General features: G+C 42.1%; 1 protein-coding gene across 1 annotated transcript in view; it reads left to right on the top strand.

Moving 5' to 3' along the window:
- Positions 1-20,146, top strand: part of LOC121288930 (regulator of G-protein signaling protein-like) — a 73,503-nt gene that overhangs the window by 40,487 nt on the left and 12,870 nt on the right. Inside the window, exons 9-12 of the mRNA XM_041207797.1 lie at positions 3,686-3,793; positions 12,323-12,428; positions 16,319-16,512; positions 18,066-18,195. Of these exons, the coding sequence (XP_041063731.1) occupies positions 3,686-3,793; positions 12,323-12,428; positions 16,319-16,512; positions 18,066-18,195 (538 nt within the window). The remainder of the gene's footprint in view (positions 1-3,685; positions 3,794-12,322; positions 12,429-16,318; positions 16,513-18,065; positions 18,196-20,146) is intronic.

Raw genomic sequence — 20,146 nt, 5'->3', positions numbered from 1 at the left:
AGGACTGGCTTTGCTGTTCCTCCTTGTGACCTGAGCCCACACTCAAACGTAGGCCTTGACTGAAGCCAGGATCTTAAAGCCTTGGCTTGATCACATACTTTAACCCTTGGTTTTAATTTTGACTACAGTTTTGTCCTTTTCCAGAGGCACCAGGTGTCTGTCAGTGACTTGTACACAACATTGTCTGGAACAAACTCCTCTGGTTTATTGTTTGGCAGATGCTACATGATTTGACTGGGAATGTTTTCACATGGTGGGCTCTGGTTGGGCCTCACTGGGAGCAGCGGACACTGGCTTGGCCCCAGTGGGAGCAGTGGACACTGGCTTGGCCCCAGTGGGAGCAGTGGGCACTGGCTTGGCCCCAGTGGGGGCTGTGGGCACTGGCTGTGCTGCAGTGGGAGCGATGGGTACTGGCTGGGCTACAATTGGGGGTGGGGGGGCAATGGCTGGGCTGCATTGGGAGTGGGGGGCAACGGCTGGGCTGCATTGGGAGTGGGGGGCAATGGCTGCACTTCCATAGGAGCAGTAGGCACCGGCTGGGCTGTAGCGGGAGCAGTGGGCACTGGCTGGGCCTTAGTGGAAGTAGTGGGCACTGGCTGCTCTGCAGTGGGAGCAGTGGCCATTGGCTGGGCCCTAGAGGGAATGGTAGGCTCTTGCTGGGATGGAGTGGGAGCTGCGGGCACTGCCAGGGCTGCAGCATGAGAAGTGGGCAGTGGCTGGGGAGCAGCAGGCAAAGGCTGGGCCATAGTGTGAACTGCACTGGTTGGTCAAAGGCTGGGCCTCCGTGGGAGCAGTGGGCACTATCTGGATGGCAACAGGAGTAGTTGCTATGTTTGAGTTGGTATTCCCTAAGACTTGTAGGAGTGTAGTTGTGATGTAGAGACACAGACGTGTGAACGGCAGATACACCCTTCTAACTGACATCAAGATACCTACCTCCCACACCAACACCCCACTCTGGCCCCGACAAGGGTTTAAACACATTGTGTGATGAGGCACTGAAGCAGATCAGCAGGGGGCGGAGTCATTCTGCTTTAATACATAGTCTCTGTTTAATTCATTGATCTCAGCTTGTGCAGTAGTGCAGCTCCTGAGAAAGGCATGTGCATGTGAATGTATCTGTGCGTGTCTGTGTGTGTGTGTGAATGTATCTTTGTATGTATGTATCTGTGTGTATATCTCTGTGTGTGTGTGAATGTATCTTTGTTATGTATGTATCTGTGTGTGTATGTATCTGTGTGTGTGTGTGTCTATATCTGTGTGTGTGTATGTATCTGTGTGTGTGTGTATCTGTGTGTGTGTGTGTATATATCTGTGTGTGTGTGAATGTATCTTTGTATGTATGTATCTGTGTGTGTCTTTATCTGTGTGTATGTGTGTATATCTCTATGTGTGTGTGAATGTATCTTTGTATGTATGTATCTGTGTATGTATCTGTGTGTGTATGTATCTGTGTGTGTGTGTATATATATCTGTGTGTGTGTGAATGTATCTTTGTATGTATGTATCTGTGTGTGTGTGTCTATATCTGTGTGTGTGTCTATATCTGTGTGTGTGTGTGTGTATGTATATCTGTGTGTGTGTGAATTTATCTTTGTATGTATGTATCTGTGTGTTTGTGTGTCTGGACAGGATTTTTAGTTTGGTGGGTGGGCCTGGGAGCTTCTGGGGAACGGACCCCCGAATGTGACCCACAATCTCATGCTGTTTGGCCAATTAATGACCAGCCAGTGTGAAATGCGTGCTGACATGCTCAACGCTGCCGGGGCGGGGGTGGGAGGAGAGCGGGTGCTGAAGTCAGCACGGGCCAGTGCTGAGAGAAAGCTCCCTGAAGGCAGGGAGCTGAATAATTTAAATGCAATTTAAAAAGATTTTAAAATCTGGTAAAAAAAAATGCTCACGCATCAGAATCAGTCACCTGAACATATGGAAGATGGAAATTCTATCCCTAAATTTTAATTTTTTTAATTTAATAACAGAAACCTCATCTTGCCTGTCGGTGAGGTTTCCTGAAAAATGCAAAGGCCGCCAGGATGATTTGCCTGCCCGCCAACCGTAATATTGGAGGGGCAATGAAAAATCTCTGTTCACTGCGTCGTTAATGGGCTTTAATTGCTCTCTTAATTATTAGCAGGCACGCTTCTGAGTTTAGCACATGCCTGCCGACCGAAATATCTCACGAGTGTGCAATGACATTGGGACGCTCGCCTGATATCACCACGTGCTATTTCATGCTCGAGTGGGTCGGTCACACGCCCGCACATTGAGTGAAAAGTTCTGCCGTGCGTGTGTGTGTACGTGCGAATGTGCGTGTGTGCATGTGTGTTTATACAGGCATGTATGTGTTTGCATGTGGGTGAGCAGGGATGGACAGGTTATGACAGGTGACTGAATTCTTTGTTCATTCATGGGATGTGGGCACCGGTGGCAAGGCCAACATTTGTTGCCCATCCCTTAATGCCCTTAAGAGCCAACCATATCACTGTGGGTCTGGAGTCACATGTAGGTCAGAGCAGGTAACGACAGCAGATTTCCTTCCCTAAAGGGCATTCGTGAACCAGATGGGTTTTTTTTTACAAAAATTGACGATAATTTCATGGTCACCATTACTGAGACTAGCTTTATATTCCAGATTTACTAATTAATTAAATTTAAATTCCACCAGCTACCATGATGGGAGTTGAACCTGTGTCCCCAGAGCATTAACCTGGGCCTTTAGTTCAGTGACATTGTCACTACGCCACCGCCTCCCCATGATAGTCTATGAAGGCCCCGTTGAGGCTCTCGTGAGCAGTATGGCCACAGGGGTGAGGCAGTTTAGTTTGAACCTCCTCGATTCCAGCCTGGGGCCTTGAGTTGTTTAAACCCAGAGTTATAGGCTGCTAATTCTCTGTCACGGCACAGAGAACGATGAAGAGTGATGTGAGGATAGGAATCAGGAGGGTCAATCACTATCAGTTTCAGAATAAAATTTGGCTCATCAGATTTTGCCTTATTGGATACATGAAATAAATTACTGAGCAAACAATCTTCCTCACAATCATTGCTACAGCGTGAAAACCTGATCCGAACTTTCATGTTGTTCCAGAAGACAGGAGTGGAGAGAGGGAACAAATCCTTGAGGATAGTTAAAGGATGGGCTGGGCTAATGTCCTCCAGAGTTTGTTAGATCCTGGGGCTTTTAACAGACTCAGTCAGAGGGTTACCACTGGGATCACAACCCTAATCCGGAGCCCCCGCTCCCGGCCCTAATCCGGAGCCCCCGCTCCCGGCCCTAATCCGGAGCCCCCGCTCCCGGCCCTAATCCGGAGCCCCCGCTCCCGGCCCTAATCCGGAGCCCCCGCTCCCGGCCCTAATCCGGAGCCCCCGCTCCCGATCGTTATCCAGGACATCCTGAGTGTACACTCCACTGCCATCCAGGATAGTAGGAGTCTGGAACTCTCTGCTCCTAGAGGCTGCGGGCCTGTTGGGCGAATTGCAGCTTTGAGATTGGTAATGCTGAGTAAGCTCATCGTGTCACAGGGAGTGAGGCACAGATTAGCCTTGGGCTCACTGAACGGAGGAACAGGCTCAAGGGACTGGATAGCCACCTCCTGTTCCTGAGTTCCAAGGTTTCCAGAAATGGCTCATTAACTTCATCCTTTCCTGTTTGTTTTCTCTCTCTAACCCCTGACCCTCACCACAGATGTCAAGGACATGACCTTTGAGGAGCTAGTGATGAAATTTCCAAAACTGGCAATCGAGGAGCTCAGCAAGTATTTCCTGCAATACTACAAGAAACTAGTCCTCTTGGGTATGTATGGGGCTGACATTATTCTCGACTCACCAGCTAGAGCCACTACTGGCTGAATGAACTGACCATCTATCAGTTCTGTTTCATTGTCTCCTCCTCGCCTCAATTATTTCCAATTTGAGCAATCATCACTTTTTGATCAGAGTATCCACTAACTCCACTATATCAGTCAATAGGTTAGAGGTAAAATTTATAGCATGATTACAGCAAATAGTCTACAGAGTCTATTTAAGCAATGCACTACAGCAAACAGTCTTGCCAAGAAGATATAATAATTCTCATAATGTTATTGGAATTTATTGTAAAACAGAGTAATATTGGGATGTGGGATGTATGTGTGTGTGAGATTTAATTGAATCAGAGGCAGCTAGCCTGGGTGCTTTGCTCTAAGAAGAGAAGTTAGGTTTGAAATGTTAATTAGGTAAACATGGGGAAATTTTGAAACATAAGTGTCAAGGGAATATTTGCATGTTTAAACAGACCAGGCTAGATTGTTTTCAAAGGAGGGGTGAAATTTGTCGCCTAGCTAGGTGAAGTTTAGAAACGGTGTGTTTATTTTTCCCAAAGATTACTGGTAAAACTTAGTGCTATGAGAGGGTTTTATTATCAGGGAGATAAAGATCAGGGAGAAACAATGGGTATTTGCATTCAAAGAGAAAGATATGCATAAAGAAAGAGCCTGTGTGTAAGGTTGGCATTTTTCAGATCTTACAAGTGTGAAAAGCCGTCATCTATACCTGAAGCTGCTGCTTTCAAAGGATCAAAGTGAAGAAAACTCACATGGAAGTCGACTTGTTCAGGGAATCATGTTTCTTTACTTGGGTCTTTTAAAATCTATGTGTCTTACTGCTGCCTTAATGAAAGTGTAATGAAATGAAATGGGAGTTAGGGTGATTAGGGGATTTAGAAGTTTTCATAGTGGTAATTTGTAGATCTATGTATGTATTTAAAGTCATTTCTTCTATTAAATGTTTAATCTAGCTTTGAAAAACCTATAAGACTTGGTGGTCTTATTACTACTGAATTCAGGGCACACCTCGACATTTGTACAAATTGCAAAACAAGTTGTGGCAGTTGTTTCAAGTTTCCCTTTGGGATTTGAACAACTCAGCATTTACCATTGGTTACGTCATAACATGGTTGGGGGCTCTTTGCGGGATATATTTGAAATTCCTTGATTTTTTTTGGAGTTGGTGAAGCTTAGGTTATGAGTACAAGAAGCACTTTGAATTCAGGAGTTGGTGTGAGGTTTTTGGCAGTTGCTCAGACTTGTCTGGGAGTTGAAGTTATAACTGGCTGGTTTACAAAAGGTAGCTAAAGTTAAATTAATGGAATTGGCGGATAAATTACAATTGGGGTTACCTGCAGGGGAAAAGAAGGCAGATATAATTGAAGGTATAGCACAGCATTTAAAGTTGGAAGTGATACCTGACACTGAAGGTAGTGAGACTTCAGTTAGAAATGAAGAGGCTTGAATTTGAACAAGCAAAGGAATTGAGAAAACTTGAATTGGAGGCAAATGAAAAGGAAAAAGAATTGGAAATTAAAAAACTGGAACTAAGGACAGCAGACAATTAAAGGGACAATGAGAGATTAAAAAGAAATGGAAATGTGAAAACTTGATCTCTAGAGGGAAAAGTTAGCAATGGAAGAGAGAGAAGGAAAGAGACAGAGAGTATCGGCTTAAAAAGCTGGATTTTAAAAAGGAGACATCAGATTCTGGGGTAAGTTCTGATGAGGAAAAAAACCTTTAACCTTAAACCTAGTGGGGAGATGTTTAAATTTGTATAAGCTCTTCAAAAATTTGAGGAACAAGATGTTGAAGCATTTTTTAATTCATTTGAGAAGGTCACTAAACAAATGAAATGGCCACAGCAAAACTGGACATTGTTGTTACAATCCAGGTTGGTGGGTAGAGCACATGAGATTTATGCTTCGCTGTCAGAAGAAATGTCGGTGAATTATGATGCAGTAAAAAAGGCTTTTTTGTGCGCGTTTGAGTTGGTTCCTGAGGTATATAGGCAGAAAAACAGCCTGGGCAAACTTATATTGAGTTTGAAAGAGTAAAACAAAGTAATTTTGACTCTGGGGGGTGGGGGGTATGGGCATTAAAAATGGAGATAACATATGCAGCTCTTAGAGAAGTCATTCTTTTGGAAGAATTTAAAGATTCAATTCCTTCGGTAGTGAGAACTCATGTGGAGGATCAGAGGGTTCAAAAGGTAAGACAAGCAGCAGAGATAGCTGATGATCATGAGCTGGTCCATTGAGCTAAACCTTTCTTTTGTCACCCTTTCAAATTGGAAAAGGATAAAAAGTGGGAAGGTGAAAGGAAGGTGGTAGTCAGGGAAGAGAAGGAATGGCTGGGAATTCCCAGGAAGATTTTTCTCAGAATAAAAAGGAAGGTGCTCAGGATAGAAATGACATTAGAAAATTGAGGTGTTTTCATTGTAATAAAGTGGGGCACACAAGATCAGTGTGTTGGAAATTGCAGGGAAAATCTGTTGGAATTATAGGGGTGTAGAAAAGTTCTAGAAGTAAGAGTACTGTGGGTTCTAAGGTTCAAGTACAGGAGAAACCAGTGACTTGTGTACAGATGAAACAAGGAGAATCAGTGATAGGTAAAGAAGTGGGAATGTGTTCGCAATTTACCCAAGATAATTCTGAAGAGCAGGTTGCAGAGATGTTTAAAGATTTGGTATATGAAGGGAAAGTCTTCCCATGTGTACAGGGTGGAGTAGGTAAAGATGTTAAAATTTTAAGAGACACTGGGGCTAGTCAATCCTTAATGTTGTGGGATAGTGATATTTGTTGTTCAGGGGGAGTATTGCAGGAAGAGGTGATAATAAATGGGGTTCATGGAGATACTAAACCTATTCCATTGTGGAAGGTAAAAAGGCTAAAAAGTAGGTGAAAAACTGGTGAAGTGATTGCTGAAGTGGTGGAAAATTGCCAATTGCAAGGGTTCAATTTATTCTGGGTAATGACATAGCTGGATCACAAACGTGGGTGATGCCTATGGTGGTTGAGCAGCCTGTAGAGGCGTCTTCAAAAGAAGTGTTGCAGGGAGAGTATCCTGAATTGTTTCCAGATTGTGTGATAACGAGATCACAGGCTCCTAGGTTGAAACAAGAAAGACAGGCAGTTCAAAGGCAGGAAGGAGGTGTTGAAATCCAGTTAGCTGACACTGTGCTTGATAACATTGTTTAGAAAGACAAAGCAGAGGACAATTCAGCTGAAGTGATTAACTCAAGACAGTTAGTGGAGTTACAGGAAAAAGATTTGTAAATACAGCATTTTTATCAGGCAGCTTACTCAGAAACAGAGGCAAAATGTATTCCAGAATGCCCTTGAGGGCAAAAGTTTAATGAGAAAATGGAGACAGTATCATGTTTCAGCAAATGAAAGTGTGAGGGAAGTACATCAGATAGTTGTCCCATTTGGGTATGGAAATGATATTCCGAGGATAGCTCATGACATACCAACGCGGGGTCATTTAGGAATTAGAATTCTGTAGAACATGTCACACATATCAGATGAAATGGAAACCACAAGCAATGATTAAGCTGGGAACTTTAGTTCCAATTCCAGCCTTTGAAGAACCTTTAATTCCAATTCCAGCATTTGAAGAACCTTTAACTAGGGTCATGATTGATTGTGTAGTTCCCTTCCCTAAGACTAAAAGTGGAAATCAGTACTTACTAACAATAATGAATATGCCCACCAGGCTTCCTGAAGCAATACCTTTGAGAAACATCACAGCAAAGAAGATTGTGGAAGAGTTAACTAAATTTTTTTTACAAGATCTGATTTACCTAAGGAAATACAAACAGATCAGGGTTCAAATATACAGCTGTTTAAGGAAGTAATGAGCTGTTTGGGGATAAAATAAATTAAGTCAACAGCTTATCATCCTGAGTCACAAGGGGCTTTGGAAAGATGACATCAAATTCTAGAAACTATGATGAGAACGTACAGTCAGGATTATCCACAAGATTGGGATGGAGGAATTCCATTCTTGTTATTTGCTATTAGAGACACTCCTAAGGCATCAACTGGTTTTGGTTCTTTTGAACTAGTTTATGGTCATGGGGTAAGAAGGCCACTGAAATTGATTCATGAGAAATTGGGACTACAGCTCAGGATTTTGTTGCTGGAGGGGAAGTGCTAGTTTTGTCACCAATACTGGGTGACTCATTAAAGACAGTGTTTAGTGGCACTGAATTGAAAAGAAATTGAATGAAGTAAATTATTTAATAAATACTCCAGATAGAAGAAAGAAGTAGAGGGTGTGTCATGTAAATATGCTTAAAAAGTACTTTGATAGGGAAGAGGAACAAAAGGAGGTGTTAGTGATGGTGGATGATGAAAAAGAGGTAGAAGTGCAGGGCTCTGAAATTTATTTTCCTCTAATCAAACTGGATAATGAGGGGGTACTTGAAAATTTAAATGTAATACTGAGTTACCTTCCAGAAAAGTGTCAAAGTGATTTGAAAAAGCTATTGCAGTCACACAAAGCTTTTGTGGGAGTAAATTGGGGAGATTTAGCTTTACATGATGTGTTTGTAGAAGTTGCATCTTCAGTGAGGCAACAACCTTGTAGATTAAATCTGGCAAAGTTATCACAAGTACAAAAAGAAATTGACTTCAAGCTACAAAATGATATCGTTCAGTCTAGTTGCAGCAACTGGAGTTCACCTATTGTACTGGTACCAAAACCAGATGGAACACAAAGACTTTGTGTGGGCTATCGAAACGTGACTGCAGTGACAAAAGCAGATTCATATCCTATACCATGGTTGGAAGATTTTATTGAGAAAATGGGACAATCAAAATTTATCACAAAGATTGACTTGCTAAAAGGGTATTGGCAAATAGAGTTATTGGAGAGAGCAAAGGAGATATCGGCTTTTGTGACACCAAGTGGACTACATCAATTTAAAGTCATGCCATTTGGTATGAAGAATGCATCTGCAACATTTCAAAGACTGACAAACAAAGTAATTGCAGGTCTAAGCAATTGTGTTGTTTATGTTGATGACTTGATAGTTTTCAGTCCTATGTGAGAGGAGCATTTACAACATCTGGAAGAATTATTTACTTGATTATGAGAAGCTAATTTGGTGATGAACTTGGCTAAAAATGAATTTGCAAAAGCGCAAGTTACATATCTAAGCCATACCATTGGACATGGTAAGGTGGCTCCGAGAGATGTGAAAGTCAAGACTATCATGAATTTCCCAGTGCCTACAACAAAACAAGAACTTTTGAGATTTCTGGGCATGAGTGGGTTTTATTGGAGATATGTACCTAATTTTAGCCAAGTGGTTGCCCCACTGACTGAACTATTAAAAAAGAACAAGAAGTTTTAATGGACACAGGAGTGTGAGAAATCATTTGATAGTTTGAAAAACTGTATTAACTATGACACCAGTTTAGACAGTACTCGATTAAGCCAAAAAATTTAAGTTGGCCGTTCACATAAGCAATATAGTCCTTGGGGCCGTACTGTTACAAGAAGGTGGCACTGGAATTGAAAAACCGATAGGATATTTTTCACAGATGTTGAATGTACAACAGAGAAGATATTAAATGATTGAAAAGGAAACTTTGGGTTTGGTGTTAGCATTGCAGCATTTTGAAATTTATGTGGCAAACAATTCATCAGAAGCAATTGTTTATACAGACCAGAATCCTTTAAATTTTCTGAACAAATTTTGAGACAGAAGTGCAAGGCTATTCAGATGGAGTTTATTACTACAACCATTTAATCTACAGATTATACATGTCACTGGACAAGAGAATCTGATTGCAAATGCTTCATCAAGAGTTTGAAGCTTAAAGGGAAAATTAGACATTTTAAAGCCTGGACTCTGAACTGGAATGATTTCTGTTGATGTGAAGGATTTATATATATAAATATATATATATATATGTATATATTGTTCTGTTAATGCATGCATCTGGTAATGTAATGTGTACATATATAGATAAGTATAGGAGATATTATAAGATGGGGTAATAAAGATGAAGCCTTCTTTTTAAATTATGACGGTTCATTTTTCAACCCAGATTGGGGGGGCGGGGGGGGGGGGGGGGCGGGGTGGGGGGGGTGGGGTGGGGTGAAGAAGATATAATAATTCTCATAATGTTATTGGAATTTATTGTAAAATAGAGTAATAGTGGAATGTGTGTTTATGTCTGTGTATGAGATTTAATTGAATTAGAGGCAGCTAGTCTGGGTGCTTTGATCTAAAAAGAGAGGATAGGTTTGAAATGTTAATTAGATAAACATGGGGAAGTTTAGAAACATAGGTGTTAAAGGAACATTTGCATTTTGAAATAAAACAGATTGTTTTCAAAGGAGGGGTGAAATGTGCCATCTAGCCAGATGAAGTTTGGAAACAGTGTGTTTACTTTTCCCAAAGATTACTGGTAAAACTTAGTGCTATGAGAGGGTTTTATTATCAGGGAGATAAAGTCCAAAGACATAGCGAAACAATGGGTATTTGCATTCAAAGAGAAAGATATGAATAAAGAAAGAGCCTGTGTGTAAGGGTAGGCATTTTTCAGATCTTACAAGTATGAAATTATGAGGGGCATGGACACTGTGGATAGGGAGCAGCTGTTCCCCTTAGTTAAAGAATCAGTCACGAGGGGACATAAGTTCAAGGTGAGGGGCAGGAGGTTTAGGGGGGATGTGAGGAAAAACTATTTTACCCAGAGGTTGGTGATGGCCTGGAATGCACTGCCTGGGAGGATGGTGGAGTCGGGTTGCCTCACATCCTTTAAAAAGTACCTGGAAGAGCACTCGGTATGTCATAACATTCAAGGCTATGGGCCAAGTGCTGGTAAATGGGATTAGGTAGGTAGGTCAGGTGTTTTTCATGTGTTGGTGCACTCAATGGCCTGAAGGGCCTCTTCTGCCCTCTGTGATTCTGTGAACTTCTGTGAAAAGCCTTCAGCATCTATGCCTGGAGCTGCTGCCTCCAAAGGACTGAAGTGAAGAAAACTCACTTGGAAAGCCACTTATTCAAAGTATCATGTTTCTTTGCCTGGGTCTTTTAAAATCTATGTGTCTTACTGTTGCCATAATGAAAGTGTAACTGGGTGTTAGATTGATTAGGGGATTTAGAAGTTATCATCATAGTAATTTGTAGATCTATGTATGTATTTAAAAATCATTTATTCTATTAATAAATGTTTAATCTAGTTTTGTAAAACCTGTAAGAACTCAAGAACTAGAAGCAGGAGTAGGCAATTCAGCCCCTCGAGCCTGCCTTGCCATTCATTACGATCGTGGCTGATCTCATTTCAGCCTCAACTCCAATTTCCCCCCCTCTCCCCATAACCTTTCAACCCATAACTAATTAAAAATCTGTCTATCTCCTCCTTAAATTTATTCAGCGACCCGGCTTCCACTGCACTCTGAGGTAGTGATTTCCACAGATTCACGACCCTTTGAGAAAAGTAGAAAAGGAGTGGGAGGAGGAAAGGCTGCTTGGCTATTTCCCAAGCATCATCCAATCAGACGATGAGGAATGGGCTGTTGCACACGGAAAATCATATTTTCCCCATGGGAAGGTGGGACACCATGAGGATGGAGGTGTAGGGTGACCTATGGTGGGATTGTGGGGTGGGGTGTAGGGGTGGAAGCAGGACTACACAGGGATGAACTTGCAGGTTGACCAATAGTGCGTGTGTGGGGGCATTGGACAGGGAGGTGCTGACTGATTGGCCCTCGGTGTTCTGATAGCCCATTTTGGCCTGGGCTCTCACTTGTGGAATGACTGGGTGGTTGAGATTGATTGGAAGGGGCTGTGTTAGGACAAGACCTGTGTCAGAAGGGGAGGTGAGGTAGGAGGGCAGCAGCCAGTGGGGTGGGGTGAGGGGGTGGGGGGGGGGTGCAGTTGGTGGACGCATGGGAGCTAAACTCCCTCAAAGGCACAATATTCTGTCTGAATCCTCCAATCCCAAGCAGTCCCCCTCTTGTAGAGCCGAGCCTTTCACCAGTAACTCTGGTAATTCATAGGAACAGGCGGAGGCTATTCAGCCCCTTAAGCCTCTTCTGCTATTCTGTGATACCATGTCTGATCTGTTTTCGAACTCCATCTCCCTGCCTTGGTTCCACAACCCTCAATACCCTTCCTTCAAATTGTTAAGGGGTTTGAGAGGTCAATACTGGGACAATGTTACCCCTGGCTAGAATGTAAAACCAGTGGCCAAAAATCTGAGAATATAGGGTGGGACATTTAGGATTGAGATGAGGGGAAATCTCTTCACTCAAAGGGTTGTGAATCTTTGGAATTCTCTACCCCAGAGGGTTGTGGATGTTCCATTGTTGAGTATATTCAAGACTGGAATGTTTGGGTATGAAGGCAATTAAGGGACATGGGGATAGTACAGGTAGGTGGAATTGAGCTAGATTGTATTGAATGGCAAAGCAGGTTTGAGGCACCAAATGGACTATTCTTGTTACTATTGTTCATGTTCTAACAAAAATCTATTACTCTCTAACTCTACTCGCAGGTCTGCTGAACAGGGAGGCCATGCAAGACAAACTGTGGTCAAAGTTGAACCTGAAATACATAAAACACGGGAATCAAATCATAACCAGACCCAAAGTAATTCCCAAGTAAGGCTGCTTTACTACAGATCTGGAGCCCTGGGCTCTATTCTGTGAGCTCAACTCACATTGGGTAGGGTAATGGGTGGCCCTGCATCTGAGCTGCGCCCTTGGGTATTCCATGCAAGCCGTTTGTTCAGAATACTCACTGAACCCATCATCTGTGGGGACCAGGGCTGGCCGGTAAGAGGCTGTTTTGCTTACATTTTATTCGGGATTCAGATACAGCCTGTGCTTGGACCGATGTCTTTGAGCAGCCTGTGAGAATGGCCAGTTTCTAGTGAGCGATGATTGCAAATTGGTGGTCTCATTTCTTAGAGGCAGCAGGCTGGCTGACACGGGTAAAGAAATATGATGTTAGTGTATGATGGGACACTCTTGCATTATGCTACAAACATACGTATGAACATACAAATTAGGAGGAGGAGTAGGCCCCTCAGCCTCTCAAGCCTTCTCCGCCGTTCAATAAGATCATAGCTGATCTAAATGTAACCTCATATTCCTGCCTTTAACCCCCTTTCCTATCAAGCATCTATCTACCCCTGCCTTAAAGATATTCAAGTACTCTGCTTAAACCACCTTTTGAGAAGAAGAATTCCAAAGTCTCATAACCCTCTGGAAGAAAAAAATTTCCTCATCTCTGTCCTAAATTGGCGACCCCTTATTTTAAAACTGTGGCCTCTAGTTCTAGATTCTCCCACAAGAGGAAACATACTCTCCACATCCACCCTGTCAAGATCCCTCAGGGTCATATAATTTCAATCAAGTCACCTCTTACTCTTCTAAACTCCAGTGGATACAGGCCTAACCTGTCCAGCCTTTTCTCATAAGACAACCTGCCCATTCCTGTATTAGTCTAGTAAGCCTTCTTTGAACTGCTTCTAATGCATTTACATCTTTCCTTAAATTAGGAAACCAGTACTGTACACGGTACTCCAGCTATGGTCTCACAAATGCCCTGTAAAACTGAAACATAACCTCCCTACTTTTATAATCAATTCCCCTCACAAATGATAACATTCTATTCGCTTTCCTAATTACCTGCTGTACCTGCATACTAACTTTTTGCGATTCATGCACGAGGACACCCAGACCCCTCTGCATCTCAGAGCTCTGCAATCTCTCACCATTTAGATAATATGCTTCTTTTTTATTTGACTTGCCAAAATGGACAACCTCACATTTTCCTACATTATTCTCCATTTGCCAGATTTTTACCCATTCACTTAACCTAACTATATCCTTTTGTAGCCTCCTTACATCCTCTTCACAATTTACTTTCCTGCCTATTTTTGTGTCATCAGCAAATTTAGCAACCATTCCATCGGCCCCTTCATCCAAATCATTTATATAAATTGTAAAGAGTTGATGTCCCAGCACTGATCCCTGTGGCACACCACATGTTACACCTTGCCAACCAGAAAATGAGCCATTTATGGCTACTCTCTGTTTCCTGTTAGCCAGCTAATCTTCTATCCAGGCCAATGTGTTATCTCCTATGCCATGAGCTTTTATTTTTCACAATAACCTTTGATTTGGCACCTTATCAAATGCCTTCTAAAAATCTAAGTATAGTACATCCCTTTATCCACAGCACCTGTTACTTCTACAAAGAACTCCAGTAAATTGGTTAAACATGATTTCCCTTTCACAAAACCATGTTGACTCTGCCTGAATGCCTTGAGCTTATCCAAGTGCCCTACTATAACATCTTTAATAACAGCTTCCAACATTTTCCCTTCAACAGTTGTTAAGCTAACTGGCCTGTAGTTTCCTGCTCTCTGTCTCCCTCCCTTTTTGAATAATGGAGTTATATTTGCTATCTTCTAATCTAATGGAGCCTTCCCCGAATCTAGGGAATTTTGGAAAATTAAAACCAATGCGTCAACTATCTCACTAGCCCCTTCTTTTAAGAACCTAGGGTGAAGTCCATCAGGATCTGGACACTTGTCAAACCGCAGCTCCAACAATTTACTAAGTACCGCTTCCCTGGTGATTGTAATTTACTTGAGTTCCTCCCTCCCTTCCAATTCCTGATTTATAGCTATTTCTGGGACATTACTTATATTCTCAAAAGTGAAAACCGTTGCAAAATACCTGTTTAATTAATCTGCCATCTCCTTACTTTTCATTATTAATTCCCCAGACTCACTCAGGACCAAAACTCACTTTGTTATCTCTTCTTTAAATATCTATAGAAACTCTTACTGTCTGTCTTTGTATTTATAACTAACTTTCTCTAATACTCTAAGTTTTTCCCCCTTATTAATCTTTTAATCATTTTTTTGCTGTTTTTTATATTCTGTCCAATCTTCTGACCTGTCACCCATTTTTGCACAATTATATGCTTTTTCTTTAAGTCTGATACTGTCTTTAACTTTTTTAGTAAACCACAGATGATGGATCCTCCCCTTGGAATTTTTCTTTCTTGTTGGAATATATCTATTCTGTGCATTCTGAAATATCCCTTCAAATGTCTGCCACTGCATCTCTATTGACCTATCTCTTAACCTAAATTGCCAGTTCACTTTTGCTAGCTCTGCTTTCATGCCCTCATAATTGCCCTTATTTAAGTTTAAAATGCTAGTTTTAGACCCAGTCTTCTCTCCCTCAAACCAAATGTAAAATTCAATGATATTATGATCACTGCTACTTAGGGCGCCTTCCCAATGAAGTCATTATTTAATCCTATCTCATTGCACAATACCAGGTCTAGTATAGCCTGCTCTCTGGTTCCAGAATATGCTGACCTAAGAAAATATCCTGAAAACATCCCATGATTCGTCATCTATGCTATGTTTGCCAACCTAATTGTTCCAATCTATATGTAGATTAAAATCTCTCATTATAATTGCCGTACCTTTCTGACAAGCTCCCTCTATTTCTTCTTTGATACCCGGCCCTTACAATTAGGGGGTCTGTATACCACTCCCACAGCGATTTCTTGCTTTTATCATTCCACATCTCTACCCAAACTGCTATATGCTGGTTTCCTGAACTTAGGCCATCCCTCTCTATTGTGCTAATGTTGTCTTTAATTAACAAAACCACCCCTCCACCTTTTCCTAACTTCCTATCCGTCCCAAGAGTCACATACCCTTCTATGTTCAGGCCCCAATCCGTCCTACCTTGTAGCCCTGTCTCTGTAGTGGCTATTAGTTTGCACTTATTTATCTTCATTTGCACTTTTGTTCATTTGTTCTGATTTGAGTGCTCCATGCATTCAGATACACACCCATAGGTTTACTCCTTTTATTAATTTTGTAACCTCAAGCCTGATCTATTGGTTTACTCTCGACTTGTACTCTCTATCCCTTTCTGCCATGGTCTGTTTATCATTTCCCAAAGTAATACTTTCCTCCCTTACCTTGTCTCTACGCCAGTTGACCACATCTTCCCACATTTGATCCCTTGCCCCCACGATTTAGTTTAAAAGCCTTTCTACTTCCTAAGTTACGTGGGCAGTATATATATTGTATATAACCCTGTGCCGTACCTGCCCTGTGAGTGTTTGATGAGACAGTGCGGAACGAACTTTAATATGTATTAATCCTGTGCTGTAGCTGTCCTGGGAGTGTTTGATGGGATAGTGTAGAGGGAGATTTACTCTGTATATAACCCTGTGCTGTACCTGCCCTGGGAGTGTTTGATGTGGACAGTATCGGGGGAGATTTACTCTGTATCTAACCTGTCCTGTACCTGTCCAGAACAGATGCTGCCTTTCCAGCCTGAATCAACTCGTGAATGAGCCCAAATATTTATCAAACTCATTTGTACCTGTTCGTGAGACCTGGCACATATTGAACCTGTTACCGGCGGTGTAGGTTTGGTGATGATCCTGGGTGTGGGTTCTGGGTTAGAACAGCCTTTGATCTTTGGCCTACCATGTGTGTTGGCAGGAACCTGATGGATGTCCTGATGAATCCTTTGGTCGTTCTCTTCTTCCTGAGGTTTCTGGAAGCTTATGATGCAGACGCACCTCTGCGGTTCTGGCTGACAGTGGAGAATCTCCACAACCTGCCGACTGAGAAACAGAGGCAGCGCGCCATCAAATGGATCCTCAGCAACTTCTTCAATCCGAATGTCAACACAGGTGGGTGGAATAGAGTCATCAAGGCAACGAACTATATCTGGAGTGAGGCTGTCTAAACTTCATCAACATGCCGCAGATCACAAAGAGCACTGCTACTCAGAGTGAGTTACAGGCGGGAATCTAATCGAGGGGTTCGGGTGGTTTATATATAGAATAACAGATACCTGGGTGTGAGTTACAGTCTGGAATCTAATAGAGGGGTTCAGGGGATTTATATATAGAATAACAGATACCTGGGAGTGAGTTACAGACTAGAATCTAATCGAGGGGTTCGGCTGGTTTATATATAGAATAACAGATACCTGGGACTGAGTTACAGATGGAATCTAATCGAGGTATTTGGGTGGTTTATATATAGAATAACAGATACCCGGGAGTGAGTTACAGACTGGAATCTAATCAAGGGGTTTTGGTGGTTTATCTATAGAATAACAGATACCCAGGAGTGAGTTACAGACTGGAATCTAATCGAGGGGTTCGGGTGGCTTATATATAGAATAACAGATACCCGGGAGTGAGTTACAGACTGGAATCTAATCGAGGGGTTCGGGTGGTTTATATATAGAATAACAGATACCCGGGAGTGAGTTACAGACTGGAATCTAATCGAGGGGTTCAGGTGGTTTATATATAGAATAACAGATACCCAGGAGTGATTTACAGACTAGAATCTAACGAGGGGTTCGGGTGGTTTATATATAGAATAACAGATACCCGGGAGTGAGTTACAGACTAGAATCTAATCGAGGGGTTTGGGTGGTTTATATATAGAATAACAGATACCCAGGAGTGAGTTACAGACTAGAATCTAATCGAGGGGTTCGGGTCGTTTATATATAGAATAACAGATACCCGGGAGTGAGTTACAGACTAGAATCTAATCGAGGGGTTTGGGTGGTTTATATATAGAATAACAGATACCTGGGACTGAGTTACAGATGGAATCTAATCGAGGTATTTGGGTGGTTTATATATAGAATAACAGATACCCGGGAGTGAGCTACAGACTGGAATCTAATCAAGGGGTTTTGGCGGTTTATCTATAGAATAACAGATACCCGGGAGTGAGTTCCAGATTGGATTCTAATCGAGGGGTTCGGGTGGTTTATATGTAGAATAAGAGTATTGTACTGGGCAGTGCCTTTAGCGAATGGGGCTTCAAGTGAGGCTGGTTTTGTTCCTCTTCCTGTGCCACCATTTGACTGTGGGACTTGCGGTTCATGTTTCTATGGCTGAAGATGGAAACATTAGTAAATAACTTCGCAGGTGGGCACTCATATTTGTGGCTTCACTGGATGTTGTGCTGCTCTGCTGCCATACATGTCCTCCTGGTGAGGAACCTCCATCACTGGTGCCCAGAGGCCTCTGGATGGCTGCCCATTTATGGTATTGAGCTATTGAAGGGTGAGAAATTGGCTCATATGACAAAAGCAGTACGGTCAATGTCTGGATCAACCAGGCATCTGCAGAAAGGGATTAGATGGAGGAACAATTGATGATGCAAAGGTTAATTAATTTGTTTTGTCTTCCTGTCTCTTCCCCTTCATCCACAGAGGAATTATTTGATTGTCACTCACCGATTATCAAGCAGATTATGGAAGCAGTTGCTAATGGCACCCCAGTATCTATGAACACTCTCTTATTTGCTCAGTCAGAAGTTCAAAACTGCTTGGAGCAGAACTGGTCAGTGTTGCAGTTCTTGGTTTTACCTGCCAATAGCCTGAAGCATTTTGCGGGGAGGGCAAGTCTCTGCAGTTACAATGTAGAAATAGGCCATTTAATCCAACCGATTGCCCGCTCCTTCAAATCTTGCCACCTGCTTTTCCGGGTTTTCATCAGCAACCCCTTCCCACCTTGCCTTCAGCTGCTGCGGCCCTGAAAGTCTGGACTCTGCTGCTTAAACCTCTCTGCCTCTCTGTTTCTCCTTTAAAGGCCCTCCTTAAAATCTACCTTTTCAACCAAGGTTGCCCTCGTAGAATTGACAGAATCACAGAATTGTTATGGTGCAGGAGGGGGCTATTCGGACTGTCGTATCTGCACCGGCTCTCTGAACAAGCAACATACTTAGTGCCACTTCTCCATGTAACCCTGAGCATTCTTCCTTTTCAGCCAACAGTCTAATCCCCTTTCGAATGCTTCGAATGAACCTGCCTCCACCACACTCTCAGGCAGTGCATTCCAGATCTTAACCACTTGCTGTGTGAAGAAGTTTTTCCTCATGTTGCTTTCTCTTCTTTTGCCAATTACCTTAAATCTGTGCCCCCTCGTTCTCAACCCTTTCACCAAGGGGAATGGTTTCTCCCTATCTACTCTGTCTGGACCCCTCACCATTTTGAATACCTCTATCAAATTTCCTCTCAACTTTCTCTTTTCTAAGGAAAGAGTCCTTATTTCTCCAATCTATCTTTGTAACTAATGTTCCACATCCCTGGAACCTTTCTTGTGAATCTTTTCTGCACTCTCTCCAATGCCTTTACACCCTTCCTAAAGTGGGGAGCCCATGCCTGGATGCAGTACTCCAGCTGAAGCTGAACTAGTGACTTATACAAATTCAACATAACCTCCTTTTGTACTCTGCCCCTATTTATTAAACCTAGGATACTGTGTGCTTTAATAACTGCTCTCTCAATCTGCCCTGCTACCTTCAATGACTCATGCACATATACACCCAAGTCCCTCTTCTGCTGCAGAACCCCCTTTAGAGTTGTACCCGTGATTTTATATCGTCATTTTGCTTTGCCACAACCGATGGTAAATACTGAGTTGTTCAAATCCTAAAGGAAACTTGAAACAGCCGCCTCAACTTGTTTTGCAATTTGTATAAATGTCGAGATGCGTGCCCTGAATTTAGTAGTAATAAGACCACCAAGTCTTATAGGTTTTTACAAAACTGGATTAAACATTTATGAATAGAAGAAATGACATTAAATAAATACATAGATCTACAAACAGCTACTATGATAACTTCTAAATCCCCTACTTAATCTGACTCCTAGTTGCACTTTCATTAAGGCAACAGTAAGATACACAGATTTTCAAAGACCCAGGCAAAGTTAACGAAACCCTGAACAGTTGAATTCAAAGTGAGTTCTCTTAACTTCAGTCCTTGGAGGCAGCAGTTTGGTACATATAGGCTGAAGGCATTTTATACTTGTTGAATCTTAGACTGCCTTCCCTCACACACAGCCTTCCCTCCTTTCTACACACTTTCCCCTTTGAAAGCAAATACCCATTGTTTCACTATGCCTTAGGACTTTAGCTTCCTGATAATAAAACTCTCTCATAGCACTAAGTTTTACCAGTAATCTTTAGGAAAAATAAACACTCTTTCTAAACTTCACCTGGCTAGATGACACATTTCACTACTTCTTTTGAAAACAATGTAGCTTGGTTTATTTAAAAAGGCAAATGACACCTATGTTTCTAAATTTTCCCCATGTTTACCTAATCAACATTTCAAACCTCACTTCACTTCTTACATCAAAGAACCCAGACTATCTGCCTCTAATTCAATTAAGTCTCACACATACACACAAGGACACACACACAGACACATCCCACTATTACTCTATTTTACAATAAATTCCAATAACATTATGGAAATTATTATATCTTTCTGACATCTCCCTCTGTA

The sequence above is a fragment of the Carcharodon carcharias genome, chromosome 16, assembly GCF_017639515.1.
Source record: "Carcharodon carcharias isolate sCarCar2 chromosome 16, sCarCar2.pri, whole genome shotgun sequence".
Lineage (NCBI taxonomy): Eukaryota > Metazoa > Chordata > Chondrichthyes > Lamniformes > Lamnidae > Carcharodon > Carcharodon carcharias.
Note: the sequence above shows the minus strand (reverse complement) of the source record. Positions and strands in the feature narration are given on the sequence as shown.